Raw genomic sequence first — 17369 nt, 5'->3', positions numbered from 1 at the left:
GTTCCCTATCAGGTCAGCCTAGCTACTGATTGGTTCCTATCCTACAGTGCCGCCGGCCCCCCTGCACAGCCTGGGAAAGGAGGCAGCAGGAAGCGGAACAGATGGGCGGGGCTAGTGGGGTTTTTTGGGAAAGATTTCACACATTCCTTCTATATTTAGAAGAGTACAATTCATTGGCACAATATTGTTTTTCATACTCTGTGATATGATTTATAAGCAGCTATGGTATTAAATGACTGAAGGTTAGATTTAACCCTTGTTAGACAAGCACATCTTGCTCTATAAGTTGCTAGGCAACATGTCCTCCCATAGGGTTAGACTTTTAACGGTTAATAACATTTCCAATGGAATCTGTTTCCTTCCCCATTTGCCGAATACGTTCATTTCCCTTCTTGTCTGTGCGGCGCAGCTCTGTGCGGTGGGGAGATTTCTGAGCCCGCGGGGGTGATCCTGTCTCCTGATTGGCCACAGAACTACGGGAAGGGGCAGGACTGCGTATGGGGCATTCACGTGCAGGAGGATCGGAGGGTTCTACTGGAGATAGAGATGTAAGGATAATGTTCTGTAATCTGCTCATATATTTGTATTTGTATTGGTCCCAAAACCACTATAGGCAACATGGCCCCTATATAACCGTATCCTCCTTATCCGCAGCCTGAACATCCGGCGCAGCGATGCCCTTACTGTGTATGATGGGGACGATCTCACCGCCCGGGTCTTGGGCCAGTACATGGGCGTCCACCAACGGTTCAACCTCTTCTCCTCAGCCAACGATGTGACCCTACAGTTCCAGTCTGACTCCAACGACCCGGTGTTCAGCCTTAGTCAGGGCTTCATCATTCACTTTAAAGGTATCTCAGTGTCCCCTGTTTCCCATATACGCAGCCTTGGCCTTAGCTCCAAGGAGTCCAGTTCCTGCCATGGTTCTGTCCTATTACCCTCATCCATAAATCTTTATTTATAAGATATCTCTCAGTAGAAAGGCCCATGGAGTCCTGCTCGGGGCATATTCAGAGCATTCCCAGGCTTGGAGCCATGTGAAACAACCCAAGTTCAGCCCAAACTCAGCCCCAGAACCCATGTAGCTGCCAGAATTTGTTTCTTCACTGAACAAAGAAGCCACTATGGATAGAAGCCTGGGGGCAGAGCAACGGAACATTCTCTTATAAAGAAAGGAATTCCATCATCACTAATTACTCAGTCTCTTTAATGATTTAATGAGTTCTGTAATTAGAGGCTCAGATGTTTTACACTTCTATTGTTTATCAGTTTAGTGTAATGATTACTTTGCCTCAGTGATGTCTTATAGTCCAGCGTGACCATGAAAAGTGTCCCTGCTGCAGGGACCCCACAATAAAGCAATGTCGGGGTGCCACTGACTGTCTCATCTCCCCCTGCAGAGGTGCCACGCAACGACACATGTCCGGCCCTCCCTGAGGTACCAAACGGCTGGAAGACCTCCTCACACCCAGACCTGATCCGGGGGACTGTAGTGACCTATCAGTGTGAGCCTGGCTACGATATCTCTGGCTCTGACATACTGACCTGCCAATGGGATCTCTCATGGAGCAACGCTCCTCCCACCTGCGAGAAAAGTGAGGCTTGTTCCCTCCTGCCATGGAATGCAGATATACCTGCTGTTCATAACAACCTTACACTAAGGGGCTGGTTATTACATAGGGGAAGAGAGAGGTGGGAAAATGGGGAAGGAGAGGGCATGAAGCAGTGAGGGCACAGAGATGGACAGAAGAGGGCATGGAGATTGGAGATGGAGCAGTGAGGAGGCAGAGAGGGCACAGAGATGGATAGAAGAGGGCATGGAGATTGAAGATGGAGCAGTGAGGAGGCAGAGAGGGCACAGAGATGGATAGAAGAGGGCATGGAGATTGAAGATGGAGCAGTGAGGAGGCAGAGAGGGCACAGAGATGGATAGAAGAGGGCATGGAGATTGGAGATGGAGCAGTGAGGAGGCAGAGAGGGCACAGAGATGGATAGAAGAGGGCATGGAGATTGAAGATGGAGCAGTGAGGAGGCAGAGAGGGCACAGAGATGGATAGAAGAGGGCATGGAGATTGGAGATGGAGCAGTGAGGAGGCAGAGAGGGCACAGAGATGGATAGAAGAGGGCATGGAGATTGGAGATGGACCAGTGAGGAGGCAGAGAGGGCACAGAGATGGATAGAAGAGGGCATGGAGATTGGAGATGGAGCAGTGAGGAGGCACAGAGGGCACAGGTATGGATAGAAGAGGGCATGGAGATTGGAGATGGAGCAGTGAGGAGGCAGAGAGGGCACAGGTATGGATAGAAGAGGGCATGGAGATTGGAGATGGAGCAGTGAGGAGCCAGAGAGGGCACAGAGATTAGAGAAGAGAGGGTATATGGTATTGAGGTGCCAAGTATGCAGTAAGATATTGGCCCCATCCAGTTCATGTTACACACCAATAGGATTGGGCTGAGGTAGGTATAGAATGTAATCCTACTGGTGCGGGACATGACCTGGGTGGAGCCATTACTTATAGTATAATGTGTGTTTCTCTCTGTTCCTCCAGTTTTGAACTGTGCAGACCCCGGAGAGATCGCTAATGGCGTACGGCGGGCTTCCGACCCACGTTTCCCCATTGGCTCCCATGTGCAGTATTCCTGTAACGAGGGCTATACCCTGGAGGGGAGTCGCATTCTGACTTGCTACAACCGAGACACAGGGACCCCCAAATGGAGCGACCGCATCCCCAAGTGTGTCTGTGAGTGATGCGCACGTGTAGCCGTGGTATTTGGGTTAGCCATGTGACATGGGGCAGTTACCCAAGGGAAATGTACCCTTTGTACCACTTGCCTACGTGCAGAGACTGTGGCGATGGATTACACCACTGGGGGTTTGATCCTGCAGGCCCCACAAGGTCCACTGAGCTATCTGTGGCTAATAGAATTGCATGGGAATTATGCAGTGTGACCACGTCCCATCAGCCAATGGCTGCCCACAAAGCAGAAGCTCAAAATGATTGGCTGAAGGCTCCATGCAGTCCCCTTAAAGGGATGATATCATCTCAGATGGTCCCTTTTTAGAAACTTAATTTCCCATTCACTCTGTGGGCTACATCCTGCCCCCTTGTGGCCAAGCCTGGCTTCCATGCAATACCCATAACAACCAGCTGGTGTCACTGGCATTATTCTATTTTTTTCCCAATGACCAATCACTGCAGTGCTCTTTCTGCATTTAGCCGTGCCATCTGCTGTGTGTAAATGCCACTCCATTGGCATCATGTTATGCACCAGTTGCGCCTATGGGCTGCCACCAGAAACCCACTTTATTGCCCTGTGCAAGTATAATATTGTGACCTACAGAGATGGGAGTTGAGGTTTAGGAGCTAAAGGGTGCAGATTGGGTGTAGCCGCCATCTCTGATTTGCTGCCATGTCCTTTCCAGTGAAGTACGAGCCATGTCTGAATCCCGGCGTGCCAGAGAACGGCTATCAGACTCTCTATAAACATCACTACCAAGCAGGGGAGGCACTGAGGTTCTTCTGCTACGAGGGCTTTGAGCTTATTGGAGAAGTCACTATCACCTGTGTCCCTGGGCACCCATCACAATGGACCAGCCAGCCCCCACTGTGCAAAGGTGAGTCTGCCCCATTACTACACAACACAACACAACAACAGCTCTAGGCAGGGCCTCCCAAGGCCACTACACAAGTCATAGTATCGACAGTACAACCCAATCTACCCAAAAGCTGCCCACCTCTAGGCAAGCACGGGGCATTTTATGGGCCACAACTTACACTGGGACCAGAAAGTCGTTTATAGTTGGCAGGAATGTTTTATAAAGGGTAAGTGTAACCTCACACCCCGATGCCTTATTCTTTCCCTTTAGTTGCATACGAGGAGCTGCTGGACGACAGGAAGTTGGAAGGTTTGCATGCCTGACATCAGAACCTGTCGTGACATCACTTGTTTGCATTTCTGTGACCACATCACCATTACTCTTGCATTCCCATTGGTCCCCCTGCCCGCCACTCATGCATTGTTTTGTGTTACGCCACTTCCTGTGGATTAATCCGTCACTTCCTGCCATGTGTTCACCACACTTCATTGTTCCTCGTGTTTGAGGTTTGTGATCAGTCTAAGAATTCCTGGGGTGGGAACAAAAAGCCAGCGGTAGGCTCTGATTGGTTCCTCTTTGTCTCTTCCTGCAGTGACCCAGACAACCGACCCATCCCACCAAATGGAAGGCGGGAACATCGCTCTTGCTATCTTTCTGCCCATCATCCTTGTCATCTTGCTGATTGGAGGCATTTATATCTACTACACCAAGTAGGTTGGCCACTGGCAGGAGAGAAATGCAGTGCTAGCCCAAGTATTAGCCATTATGGCAGAACATTCGCCTTTTTCTTCAAACTGTTCCTCTCTGGTTGGTGCAAAAAGTCAACACGGAGAGATGCAGGAGATGCAGGTTGAAGATCATTGCTTGAAGGCCCTGAATACTATACGGTTATGCCTATATCCCAGGGAAAGCGCTAGGGAGCCATGTACAGGGCATGCTTAGCATGTTCCACCTACCCGAATTGCATGGGAGGAGCATGTATGTAGACATGGGGCACATTGGCTTTATGGGCTGAAAGTAACATGACCATCATGATGTTGGAGGCCATATTTAGCACCTAAGGGTGATGTGCCGGTGGGTAGAATGATAACTGGTGCTCTTTGGGCATTATTGGGAGCTTTGGGTCATGCAACCATTGTACCTCAAGAACAGGGGAAAGGCCTCTGTTATAACTATGGCTGTGGCTCTTCCATGAAACACACAGAGAGTACATTTCGACTCAAACCAACATGGCCAGTTTAGCCACAAGAGAGACAGAGGTGCAGCTCCCCATCAATGGTCAGAAATAAGTCCTCCCCCAACAGGGCATTAATGTTCTTTATCATCTTCTGCTGCTCCCTAGGTTCCAAGGGAAGTCGCTCTTTGGATTTTCTTTCCCAGCATCTCACTCCTACAGTCCCATCACCGTGGAGTCCGACTTTAACAACCCATTATACGAGGCTGGGGTGAGTTTACGACGTGGATGTATAAGAGTGCAAGTGTGTAACACAGACAGAGCTTGTGAGGTGGGGCACCCTGTGTGTGTGCTGTAGGTGGCCCATAGGCCGTGAGTTATCCAATCAACAGGGGCAGATATCTGGGTGAGTGAGGAATACACTGGAAAGTGCTAAGGCCCAAGGAGAAGTTGACCTTTATTCTGTGTATAGGAAGGGTGCAGGGTGGGAAGGGGGTGATGGGCGCTGGATGGTTGGGTTGGAGATATCTTACATAGTGGTGCATGGGAAGGTGGAATAAAGCATGATACTGGATTATGGGGGCAATTAGAATGGATGTGGGGAGGTTTGTATGGTGTCCATTGGGTGCTACACACTGCATTTTGGAGAGCTTCTGTAATTTTAGTATTTTTTTGTAGTGCTTTTTTTTGGGGGGGGGGCTGCTGGGACAAAGGGGAGATTGTGTATGCTGTGTTTGGGAGACAAGGGGGGAGTGAATTTGGGGGTGAAGGCTTTGCTGCTGTGCTATCAAGTGGCTTGTATAAGGGTGGGGGGTGTTGTGTATTTTACAGAATTGGGGGTCCCTATGCAGCCCCACCTAATGCCATGTCCATGGGGAGGTGGAATAAAGCCTGATACTGGATTATGGGGGCAAGTAGAATGGATGTGGGAAGGTTTGTATGATGTCTATTGGGTGCTACACACTGCATTTTGGAGAGCTTTGTAGTTTTAGTTTTTTTTTGGGGGGGGGGGGGGTAGGGGTGCTGGGACAAAGGGTAGATTGTGTATGCTGTGTTTGGGAGACAAGGGGGGAGTACATTTGGGGGAGAAGGCTTTGCCTGCTGTGCTATCGAGTGGCTCATATAAGGGTGGGGGGGGGGGTGCTGTGTATATTACAGAATTGGGGGTCCCTATGCAACCTAATGCCATGTCTCTTGTTCCAGGATACACGGGAATATGAAGTATCAATCTGACGCAGGGGCGGTTACGGGATCGGGGGTACGGGCATACACGGGAATGTATCTAATTATACACAGAATGAGGGGGGGTCGTTATGTACAGAGCTGCACAGTCCCCCACCAACCGACCTTCCATCCTTCACCTTGTGATGTTCCATCGCTCACTGTGTGAACTTTCACTTTTGTTAAAAAAAAAAAAAATTAATGAAATGTCATTTGTGCCAAAGTAACCCTTTCAATGCCTGGGCTCCCGCGGGGGCCTGCAGAATGTCACCCCCCCCATTAGGCCTCTCCATCAGATGTGCAAAACTTTCCCCCAGCATCTCTCCATTCAGCCACTGTGCCATTATCATCCTGCCCGGGTGGAGGAGGAGAAGGAGCGCAAGCTCAGTTGCCAAGCCCACAACTTTGTCTCATCTGTTTGATGACCTAATTCCGGAGATTGAAAAATACCTACAAAGCTGCAGTTTCCTTGAGCGAAGGGCAGCAGATATTCTTAAATCTCCCCCCACGGCGTTTGTCTGCATCACTCTCGGTTACGCTTCTCAAACTGGCTTTATTTTCAGGCAATAAAGAGCGAGATTTGTAAAATAAAGGCTCCTGTTATCGATACAAGGGGGGGGCTGGGGGGCTCCCTATGGGACATCACCCAACACACAATGCATTTTGTCAATATCCCAACACACAATGCATTTTGTCCGCACAAAAGTTCACAGTTCATGTTCCAAAATGCTCGGTGTGCAAAGGGTCCCCCTTGTGTTATAATTCCCACTGATCCATGGGGAGGGCAGGACCTCCCGGCACTGGGAAAACCCATAAAAACACACATTTTATTCACCTCTGTGTGTAAAATACAACTTTAAAATCCACAAAGAGCTGGGAAAGCTGCGCTTACTGATCGATTGCAATGGGGCTGCTTTCTGGCTTTGCGAGGGGCGAATGCATAACGGCGGGGCGGCTCGGCTTCAGCACTTTCTGGGAGTCAACTTGCCCTGTAGCCAATTGGCCGAGCAACTCATCCACCTGCAGAGGAGCAACAAAAGCATCAGGGCAAATAGGAATGGCGATAAGTAGGCATGCATTAACCCCTTCTAGCTATGCCAGTTCCACAGGGGTGCACTATAGTATATACATGATCCCTGGCACCACCCCTCCCCCCCCCAGACCGGGCACTTTCCTTACCCTACGGGCATATTCAGGGTCTTCTTGAGGCTGGAACCGGCCGGACTTTTTCCGTGAGCGAGACGCGCTGCGTAGAGATAACACTATTAGGGGGGGCAGTTTGCCATCCTGTATAGAAACCTATGTATATCCCTATGAGACGATTTTTTTTAATCAGTCTAGAACAAAAAAATCAAACATACTCACCTTATGGTAGATTTTCTCATTTGCCCCGAAGGGGGGTAGTTTTTATCTGAAACAGATATTGTGTCCATGATTAATGACAAATATTGGTTTTCAGAAACTATGGCTGCCAAGTGTACGGTCCCTTTAAACGCACCCCCCCACTGATATTCCTGCTGCAGATTGTATTAACCCTTCACTTCCCCCCCCCCCCCCCCAAATTACATACAGGTACCTTGGAAGGCCGACCTTTGCTGCAAACGGCATTCCCTCTCCTGATTCCTGGGCAAGAGAGAAGGAGCGTCACTTTAACTTGCAGATACAACGGAACATTCTCCCTCGGGCAGTGATGGGGCCCAGGGTAAAAGCAGCCTCTTATTATCATTTGGTGCTGAAGGGCCACAGGTTGGGCAATAGAGATATTAAAGGAGAAGGAAAGGTAAAAACTATGTAAATACAGCCATAAGCACTCACAGAAACGCTGCACTGAGTCCTCTGTCAAAAGAAACACAGGATTTGTTGTTTTTGTTTTCCTGTGCCAGAGTCTGTGCAGCTCTCTCCTCTCCCCCCTCCCATAAGAATGTTAAGGACTCCCTCCTTTTGATCTGAGCCAATCAGCAGGAAGCTTCCTCATAGTCTTACAAACTGCACATGTACAGGGGTCTTGGTGCAGGAGTGAGGCATTATGGGAACTTTTTTCTGCGTTCTTTTTTTCCTATGAGGCTTTGGATCATCTGAACGGGAGAAATATGGGGAGACTTAAGGGCACTATTGAGAGAACTGAAGGTATGCCTGCAGCTTGAGATTAACTCTTTATTGGCCTTTCCTTCTCCTTTAAGTTCTATTGCCCCCATCTTGCTCTGGGTGCATGTATGGGCAGAGTGCCAGGCATATGATATATATATATATATATTATATACACACACACATAATCCCCAGTTTGCCTATTCCTGGCCAGTCTGGGAATGACAAGATATTCTGTTGCCACTTGGGCTCATTCCTATCCAGCTCTGCCTATTCCTGGCTCATAATTGGGAGGTTACACCCAGTTCCGACTGTGGAATCTCTGGGCTCGGAATGTGCCGAGTAAGTAACACACTCATGGCTTCATCACTCAGGCATGTCAGTGATCCTCTCCCCGGGGCGGGATTTCATTTCAGCTGCTGTGACCCCAGGGGAAGGGAAATGAATACGGACCATACCCTCCTGCTGCATCCTGGGAACCCTACTAATTGAAATGAGAAAGCTTAGCAAGTTAAGGGAAACAAAATGACTAAAACCGGTGATACTATATTTAGTTAAAAGGAATATTTAACAAGGTAAAAGCCTGGGTTTGGGGATAACACCGTGGGGCAGCAGGAGGGACAGGACACCATGATGGATTCAGTCAGCCCCCAGAATTGCTTGGTTTCCTATTCCAGCTCCTATCCCCACAGCCGTGACCCAATGTGATTGGAGAAGGGAACAAACACTTATGTGGGAAATATTTTTCACTTGTGCAGAAGTCACTGGGCGTGACACACACACATGCACAGGATCCTTACAGTGGGTGTGGGGGGGTGATCAAGTCACGGGGAAGGAACCTTCTGGAAACAAACAGAAGCACTCACCTCTCAAAGCACTCCTCACAGATGAGGTTGTCCTGTAGGCCGCAGGGAGTTGGAGTGGAGGAAGGAGTCAGGTGTAAGGGGATGCATGATCCCTCGAACGTCATACAGACGCGGCCGCAGCGGAGAAACAGCGGCTTCCAGCGACTCACAGTCAGCTCCTGCCCATGTACCACACACCAGCCTCGGCCTCCTGGGAATTAGATAGTGACCCACATACAGGGTTAAATATCTGCTCACACACAGCAGCACAGTGACTTCTAATATCCTTATCATACTCAGAGTTCCCTGTATAACTCAGCCTGCAGCCTTGTGCCTTTATATGGGCACAGAACCCCTCAGTGACTGCTAATATCCTTATCATTTACAGTAGGGGGTACATTATCCCTTATAATACATGAGTGATACTCAGAGTTCCCTGTATAACTCAGCCTGCAGCCTTGTGCCTTTATATGGGCACAGAACCCCTCAGTGACTGCTAATATCCTTATCATTTACAGTAGGGGGTACATTATCCCTTATAATACATGAGTGATACTCAGAGTTCCCTGTATAACTCAGCCTGCAGCCTTGTGCCTTTATATGGGGGGCACAGAACCCCTCAGTGACTGCTAATATCCTTATCATTTACAGTAGGGGGTACAGTATCCCTTATAATACATGAGTGATACTCAGAGTTCCCCGTATAACTCAGCCTGCAGCCTTGTGCCTTTATATGGGCACAGAACCCCTCAGTGACTGCTAATATCCTTATCATTTACAGTAGGGGGTACAGTATCCCTTATAATACATGAGTGATACTCAGAGTTCCCCGTATAACTCAGCCTGCAGCCTTGTGCCTTTATATGGGGGGCACAGAACCCCTCAGTGACTGCTAATATCCTTATCATTTACAGTAGGGGGTACAGTACCCCTTATAATACATGAGTGATACTCAGAGTTCCCTGTATAACTCAGCCTGCAGCCTTGTGCCTTTATATGGGCACAGAACCCCTCAGTGACTGCTAATATCCTTATCATTTACAGTAGGGGGTACATTACCCCCTATAATACATGCAAAGAGATTATTCCCTATACACCCCACAAGCACACACATATATATATATGCAGTAGGTACGTCAGGTAAGAGTAGACAGGACGGTGGATATTTATATAGCGGCCCCAGGTACCAATCCCCTTTCCCTAAAATAGCCCAGCGCCCTCACAGCATCACAAACGCCATCACGCACTGTTCCCATAGCAACCGACTGACTTCACTGGCCCTGACGTCATTGGAAGGGTGGTACGAGCAGCGCCGTGATTGGCTGATGCTTGCATATGCGGCTCAGCAGGTGGGGGCGGGGCATGGAGGGGCGTGGCCTAGCAGGGCTGTACCGTTGGATACAGCGGGTCAGGTGGTGCTGCCGTTATTGTAACCCGTTCTTCTCCGAAGGCTAGAGGAAGGTGCTGTCCATCTCAGGTAAACGTGTGGCCGGTAAATTATATATGAGCCCCACATAGGGGCACAGGGAAGCCCGGTATTTAGTATTGGGTCAGGTATATGAAACTGAAGCCCCAGGTACCCAGTGGCCAATATTGGCCGGCCCAGCAATGCTTCTGTATGGCAGCTCCCACAGCCCAACCCAGAGCCCTGCCCGGTGGGGTCCGGTCAGACAAGCAGTAGCCATGGCTGATGGTTCCATTGCTTTGGCTCTTACCCATTTGTGTAGTGCCCACACTGGCAGCCCATAGTGTAGCATTGGTACAGCTTGTATAAGCACATAGTATGGCAGCAACATTGCCCAGCCCTGTATCTGTATTAGCCCCAGTGTTCCATGGAGTGTGAGCTTAGGGGCCCAGTGTCTGTATTAGCCCCAGTGTTCCATGGAGTGTGAGCTTAGGGGCCCAGTGTCTGTATTAGCCCCAGTGTTCCATGGGGTGTGAGCTTAGGGGCCCAGTGTCTGTATTAGCCCCAGTGTTCCATGGGGTGTGAGCTTAGGGGCCCAGTGTCTGTATTAGCCCCAGTGTTCCATGGAGTGTGAGCTTAGGGGCCCAGTGTCTGTATTAGCCCCAGTGTTCCATGGAGTGTGAGCTTAGGGGCCCAGTGTCTGTATTAGCCCCAGTGTTCCATGGAGTGTGAGCTTATGGGCCCAGTGTCTGTATTAGCCCCAGTGTTCCATGGTGTGTGAGCTTATGGGCCCAGTGTCTGTATTAGCCCCAGTGTTCCATGGAGTGTGAGCTTATGGGCCCAGTGTCTGTATTAGCCCCAGTGTTCCATGGTGTGTGAGCTTATGGGCCCAGTGTCTGTATTAGCCCCAGTGTTCCATGGAGTGTGAGCTTAGGGGCCCAGTGTCTGTATTAGCCCCAGTGTTCCATGGAGTGTGAGCTTAGGGGCCCAGTGTCTGTATTAGCCCCAGTGTTCCATGGAGTGTGAGCTTATGGGCCCAGTGTCTGTATTAGCCCCAGTGTTCCATGGTGTGTGAGCTTATGGGCCCAGTGTCTGTATTAGCCCCAGTGTTCCATGGAGTGTGAGCTTATGGGCCCAGTGTCTGTATTAGCCCCAGTGTTCCATGGTGTGTGAGCTTATGGGCCCAGTGTCTGTATTAGCCCCAGTGTTCCATGGTGTGTGAGCTTATGGGCACAGTACCTGTCAGTTCCCCTGAGACACTCTCATCCTTCTCTGGGCTGGGAGTCTGGGGATCCTCCTGTTGGCACAAAAAAGGAGAGTGAGGGTCAGGGGGGGGGGGGTCGGGGCCAGCGTCAGGGGGGGGGGTAGGGGCCAGCGTCGGGGGGGGGGAGGGGCCAGCAGGTAGGGCACGATGGCAATATTAACACTTTGCGTTAATGCTGGCCAGGTTGTAGGTTGGCCAGTCCTATTAATAATGTGGGCCCCACAATGGGGGGGTTAGTAGCCTTTCTATGCAGTCTCCCTACAGTGGGACACACATTGGGCAGCCATGCTGGCTCATTAGCTCTACATGTACAGCTGGGGAAGGGCTGATTAACCCAGGGATCCCCAACCTTTTATACCCAAATGATAAGTGTTGGGCAGCAACACAAGCATGAAAGGTTCCTGGGGTGCCAATAAGAGCTACAATTGGCTATTTGGTTGGACAGGCAGCCTATAGAAGGCTCTGTTTGGCATTATACTGGGTTTTTATGCAGCCACAACTTGCCCCCAAGCCAGAAATACAAAAATAAGCCCCTGCTTTGAGGCCCCTGGGAGCAACATCACTGCTTTCACATTTCCTATTCCTCCTCCATTCTTGCATTTAAATAGATGCCTTGTCGGTAGGGTAATTTAGCCTAGCAACCAGATGCAGTATAAGGGCAAAAACAGAGCCACAGTAAAAGTGATGAAAAGAATTAAGACTACCACAGCCCCCCCCCCCCCCATGATAGTAAATGCCCAGACTCACCTGATTGGCAGCTGCCTGCTGGAAGTACTCCAGGAGCCTTTGCACCAGCTCTGCATTCTGGGCACAGGGACAGGGCAGAATTAATACATATTATATATATATTTATGCCTTTACACACTACACTATTAGGGTTGCTGCCTCACTGCTTTATAATGTAACATATAAATATCATGGCATTTAATGTAGAGGCATTGTGCATGGCTGTACAGAAACCAACACAGCCTGCAGTTAGAGGAACTAATACAGGGTGGGGGTTTAACATATATAAGGGGCAGCCCTACACACAGGCTCCTGGCATTGCTCATGTCCCCCCATGCCCCCGCGGTGCCCCCACACCTTGCCTGTCCCCCGCAGTCCGAGCCGCTTGCAGTGCTGCTGGAGCTGAGCCCGCTTTAGGAGTTGCAGGGAGGAAGGCGTCAGGTCCGGCTGTGGCGGCGCAGGGTTCTTGCCTTGCCGTTTGGGCATGATGGCTCCGGGGCTGGCACCTGGGTATATGCCCCGGGGTGGGGCAGTGGCTTCCAATCAATACCTGGAATGTATAGAGCCACACCTCAGCCCCCAGGGTAGGGAGGGGCAAGTCTATACCCAGGGTAACTGATTAATGCCCCCCTTGTATGTAGTACTTGGCCGTAACACCCTCACCTGTGCCCCCCAGTCAGTGCTCTGAGCCGAGGGGGAGCAGGGTCCCCTTATTACATCACCTAATTAGCAGCCTCCAATCTCAGGCCACTAATTACTCACTGTGGGAATTTAACTAGTTCTTTGCTGTGTGCCCTACTCCCTGCAAGCTATAAAGCATTAACCCCTGTGGTGTGGAGTTGCAACCAATCAGTAATTAGCTCTGCTCATTCAGCTGCAGGACGACTAATGAAAGCTGCATTCTGATTGGTCACCGCTCCTGTTTTGTGAGTTCCCTCTGAACCCTAATTGGCACAGCTGTGTCCAGCCAGGGATCTCTTGGCAAGTGATTTCTGTTGCCAAAACTACTGCTCCCAGCATCCCAGCTCAGCCCATAGGGGCAGGTTGGAAGTTGTAGTTCTGCAGCATGTGGGGTGCAAGTTGCCTGTCCCTGCAGCAGTTTAACCCTAATAATCAGCCATGGAGCATAGGGGTATTATGGGAGGGGCCACTTTAGCACTTAATAACAGAGGGGCGTTTCATACATAATGTGCCCACCCTATTGGGCCACAGGGCAACCCTCACATTTTGGCCCAGATTCACTAAGCAGTGCTACAGATTCCTGGCATAGGAAACACTATTTTTTTTATATATCATTATTATCTCCATCCATCATTGGGCAGGAGAGTTTCCCCTTTAATAATGCAGCTAAGCAATGGGCTGGCTTGCTGGGGCTGTGAGGCCAAGGGGCTGAATGAAGAGACGGGGGCAGCTCGGGGGCAGCTCGTATGGATTTCCGATCCCTGCCCTGATGATTAATTGCTCTACAATCTGCATCCCTGCGGCTTCCCCTGCCCAGCACCAGCCAGGAAAGGGTGCCTGGAATCCTATTGGCTCTTCATTGTCACTCTGGTGATGTCAGAAATCGAAGCATTTTCTGCTTCTTCAGGCTCCACCCATGCTTGTGACATCATAGTCCCCAAAATAAACTACTCCTGGCACAGGGGACCTGCAGGGATGGGGGGCACAGGGGGGCAGAGCTGGTAGTGGGTGATAATTATATATATTATGTTCAGGGATGGGATTGTGTTATACTGCACAGTGCTGCCAGGTTCCTGCCAGGGGCCACATTATCTTTAGGTGCCCTAGGGGCACAGTTTGGGCACACATAGAAAGTGTTTCCATGCCCATGTTGCCACACTACCTGCTGTCTCTCTATCTATGGGGCCCTAGGGTCTAAAGGAACAGTGGGGCCCCACACCCCTACCTTGCCCAGAACCCCATTCTGCTATGGGTGCTGCATGCCGTTCTGGTGCAGAGCCCTTAGGGTGCTATGCTCAGCAGTTTGTGTGGGTGGGGAGGCTGCCCATTCCCCTCCAGCAGCCAAGCAGTTAACGGAAGCAGCTCTCAGATCCCATCATGAATATGTATAATAGCGAGGGGCTTTGTGGCCCCCCCTTATCACACACGCCCCCCTCACACCCTCCCTCAGCCCTGACAGCAGCACCATCCTCTCTGCAGAGCGAGCAGATAAAGAGGGAGCGACGCAGAGAGACAGACGCAGTGCATGGGCAGACAGCTCCGGGACATGAGACAGCACAGCCCAGGTAAGTGCTTTTTATCCAACGAGGCCCCCCCATAGCATTCCAGCCTCACCCCCTACTGCTGTAAATAGCTCACCCCCTGGCTATGCCAACCTCCTCAGCTTGTAGAGGCTCCATGGCAGTGCCAGCTCTCCCTGCCCACTCTCCGCCATGTATGCACAGCACTGGTACTGATACTGGTACTGATACTGGTACTGGTACTGATACTGATACTGGTACTGTGCTGTGGCAGTTTCCCTTCTAATACTTCCCCTGGCATGGGCAGCTGAAGGCTGCAAGGGGATCCTGGGAAATGTAGTTTAACTGCAGGGTGACTTACCTGTAAGTTTGCTATGAGGGAAGGGGGTGCCTGGCTAAATGTGGGGTCACTTACCCCTAGTGATACACCACACCGCTATATTGCAGGCAGTGCCATTCTCCACTCGTTATAATTGCCCACCCTGCAATGCCAGCTGCCCTGCTGTACCCACAGCCCCTGCACCGTGCCACTGTATCTTGGCTATACATGCCAACCTTCCCTCTACCATATATGTTGGTGCCAGCCTTCCCTGGTATGTACCGTGCTGCCAACAGTGCCTTGTGGCCTAGAGCCCAGTGCCAATGAAGGATATGGAGACCCTGAGATATTCCCAGCTGGCAGACACACACTCCTGTGGCATTTGGGGTTCCCTATCTGATACGTAAAGGAGAATATGGGAGGGTGGATGCAACTCTCATACGTGCCGTGGGATCCTCGTGATGCCCAGTTAGTGCCAGGCTCATTGTACTCTGACATTGACTCGCCCCTCTCCCTCCCACCCGTCAGCTCTCCCCCCCACACTGCTCTGATTCACTCGATGAGTCAGTCTGGCCCATGGCTTTCTAGGGGGGCTTCCTCCGTCTGTGGCCTATTTTCTACCCAGACCCCTTCTGCCAATTCCCTCAGGTGGGGTCTCCCATGCCCCTGCCCCCCCCCCCCCCCCCAACCAAGCACTGAGCCCCCTGTCTCTCCAATGCCAATGGTTGTTCCTCTTGAGCCTTCTCACCCCCTTGGTGCCCCCACTCTCCACCGTTCTTACAGTGAGGTTGGAGTCCCTTTGGGCAGCGCTTAGTACTCAGCCTGTGAGTCACTCTCCTATTGGCAGCGAGTAGGTGGGCGCTCTCGGCAATACAGAGTGTAGGTGGCACCAGTGTACGGACTGGCACTGCTTTACACACAGATTCAATTACTGACAGCGGCACGGCTTGTGAAATTGCTTCTATGTGGGCTTGTTGGATTGCAAGCTCCTTTGGGCAGAGCCCTCTTTACCTCCTGTACCAGTTGCTTTGTATTTAATTCTGTATGTTCAATTGTGCAGCGCTGCAGAATATGTTGGCGCTTAATTATAAATACATGTTAATATTTCATAGGATTCTTTCTGTCTCTGCCCAGATTGCACCCAGTGAGCCGTTGGCACCAGGTCTGTGCCCAGATTGCACCCAGTGAGCCGTTGGCACCAGGTCTGTGCCCAGATTGCACCCAGTGAGCCGTTGGTAGCAGTTCTGTGCCCAGATTGCACCCAGTGAGCCGTTGATACCAGGTCTGTGCCCAGTTTGCACCCAGTGAGCCGTTGGTAGCAGTTCTGTGCCCAGATTGCACCCAGTGAGCCATTGATACCAGGTCTGTGCCCAGTTTGCACCCAATGAGCTGTTGGTAGCAGGTCTGTGCCCAGGTTGCACCCAGTGAGCCCATTGGTACCAGGAGACTTTCAGCCGTTCTTGCTTGGCAGCTCAGCTCCTGGACCCCCCTTCTCTCTATGCCCCTGCAGCTCCCCACAATGAATTTCCGTAGCCACCGGCTCCTCCGCCGCTCCCCGCCTCCCCCCCCTCCAATCTCCAGCAAGCCGACGGCAATCAGCGGTACCAGCGGCACCGGGCTCTCCAGCCTGAGCAGCATCGCGCAGATCAGCCCCTGCCTCTACTTGTCCAGCGGGAACGCCGCCGGCAGCCGCCACTTGGTTTACTCTCGCAACGTCACCTGCATCGTGAACGCCACGCTGGAGATCCCCAACTCCAACTGGCCAGACGTGGACTACATCAAAGTGCCGGTGCCGGACTTGCCCCACGCGCCCCTGGCTTTGTACTTTGACACTGTGGCCGACCGCATCCACCAAAATGGAAAGCGGAACGGCAGGACATTAGTCCACTGCGTAGCCGGGGTGAGCCGCTCCGCCACGCTCTGCATTGCCTACCTGATGAAGTACCACCGCCTCGCCCTGCTCGATGCCTACCAGTGGGTGAAGACCAGGCGGCCAGTTGTTCGGCCAAACATGGGCTTCTGGCAGCAGCTGATTCAGTACGAGAAAAAGCTTTTTGGCAAGAACACTGTGAGGTTGGTGCCATCTCCCCTGGGCCTTATCCCCGACATCTACGAACGGGAGACCCGCAGCCTCATCCCAGTGTGGAATTTCAGATAGAGACCCCTCCCGTCTCCTCTGGGACTTGGCAAGGGGACATCACCTCTCCCTTTTATACTGGGGGGGGGGGGGGGGGCACAGCCTAGCTTACAGGACCTTTTTTAATCCTAGGATAATATTTTTTAGGTTACACACCTTAATTTGCCAACTTCCATAAGGGTGAAATGGCTACGGGCAGTGCCAGGCAGCAGGGAGTGTTGTTGTTTGTTACCCTGTGTGTAGAGTTGCACAAGTTGCCCCGTAACGTGCCTCCCGGCTGTGTGTGTGTGCCCCGTTGCTAGGGAGACTGGGCGGGGGAAGAGGAGGGGGGGTGCGGGGAGGCACAGGCTGGGCGCACAAACATAGATTTCTAAATAAAAACTTATTTATCGTA

General features: G+C 51.2%; 3 protein-coding genes across 7 annotated transcripts in view; 2 read left to right on the top strand and 1 right to left on the bottom strand.

Moving 5' to 3' along the window:
• sez6l2 (seizure related 6 homolog like 2) overlaps positions 1 to 6581 on the top strand; it is a 21363-nt gene extending 14782 nt beyond the window's left edge. The window contains exons 9-17 of one of the 2 annotated variants that reach the window (XM_031892522.1): positions 410 to 548; positions 655 to 851; positions 1401 to 1595; positions 2550 to 2741; positions 3425 to 3616; positions 3869 to 3907; positions 4191 to 4308; positions 4941 to 5043; positions 5976 to 6581. In XM_031892522.1, coding sequence (XP_031748382.1) covers positions 410 to 548; positions 655 to 851; positions 1401 to 1595; positions 2550 to 2741; positions 3425 to 3616; positions 3869 to 3907; positions 4191 to 4308; positions 4941 to 5043; positions 5976 to 6005 — 1205 coding nt within the window. In that variant the 3' untranslated portion in view covers positions 6006 to 6581. 2 annotated transcript variants of the gene reach the window in all.
• Positions 6527 to 12966, bottom strand: dppa2 (developmental pluripotency associated 2). Its single transcript, NM_001126950.1, has 8 exons — positions 12676 to 12966; positions 12340 to 12396; positions 11568 to 11625; positions 8945 to 9134; positions 7570 to 7616; positions 7359 to 7404; positions 7173 to 7239; positions 6527 to 7013 (listed from the first exon to the last, which is right to left on the bottom strand). The coding sequence occupies exons 1-8, from the start codon at positions 12802 to 12804 to the stop codon at positions 6882 to 6884; spliced, it is 726 nt and encodes a 241-aa protein (NP_001120422.1). The 5' UTR covers positions 12805 to 12966; the 3' UTR covers positions 6527 to 6881.
• Positions 10294 to 17369, top strand: dusp14 (dual specificity phosphatase 14). 4 transcript variants are annotated; one of them, XM_012954136.3, is made up of 3 exons: positions 10294 to 10400; positions 14479 to 14564; positions 15973 to 17369. In XM_012954136.3, exon 3 carries the CDS (start codon positions 16337 to 16339, stop codon positions 16994 to 16996), a length of 660 nt encoding a protein of 219 aa, XP_012809590.1. In that variant the 5' UTR covers positions 10294 to 10400; positions 14479 to 14564; positions 15973 to 16336; the 3' UTR covers positions 16997 to 17369.

The sequence above is a fragment of the Xenopus tropicalis genome, chromosome 9 (genome assembly GCF_000004195.4).
Source record: "Xenopus tropicalis strain Nigerian chromosome 9, UCB_Xtro_10.0, whole genome shotgun sequence".
In the NCBI taxonomy this organism is placed as follows: domain Eukaryota; kingdom Metazoa; phylum Chordata; class Amphibia; order Anura; family Pipidae; genus Xenopus; species Xenopus tropicalis.
This window is presented reverse-complemented; position numbering and strand designations above follow the sequence as displayed.

Bases quoted from the DNA above. Each gene is read 5' to 3' on its own strand.
- dusp14 (XM_012954136.3), top strand. From the start codon at position 16,337: ATGCCCCTGCAGCTCCCCACAATGAATTTCCGTAGCCACCGGCTCCTC.
- dppa2 (NM_001126950.1), bottom strand. From the start codon at position 12,804: ATGCCCAAACGGCAAGGCAAGAACCCTGCGCCGCCACAGCCGGACCTG. The intron at 11,626-12,339 runs GTGAGTCTGGGC...TTGTGCCAACAG, and splicing joins AGCAGGCAGCTGCCAATCAG to GAGGATCCCCAGACTCCCAG. The intron at 7,405-7,569 runs GTACCTGTATGT...TATCTGTTTCAG, and splicing joins GCAAAGGTCGGCCTTCCAAG to ATAAAAACTACCCCCCTTCG.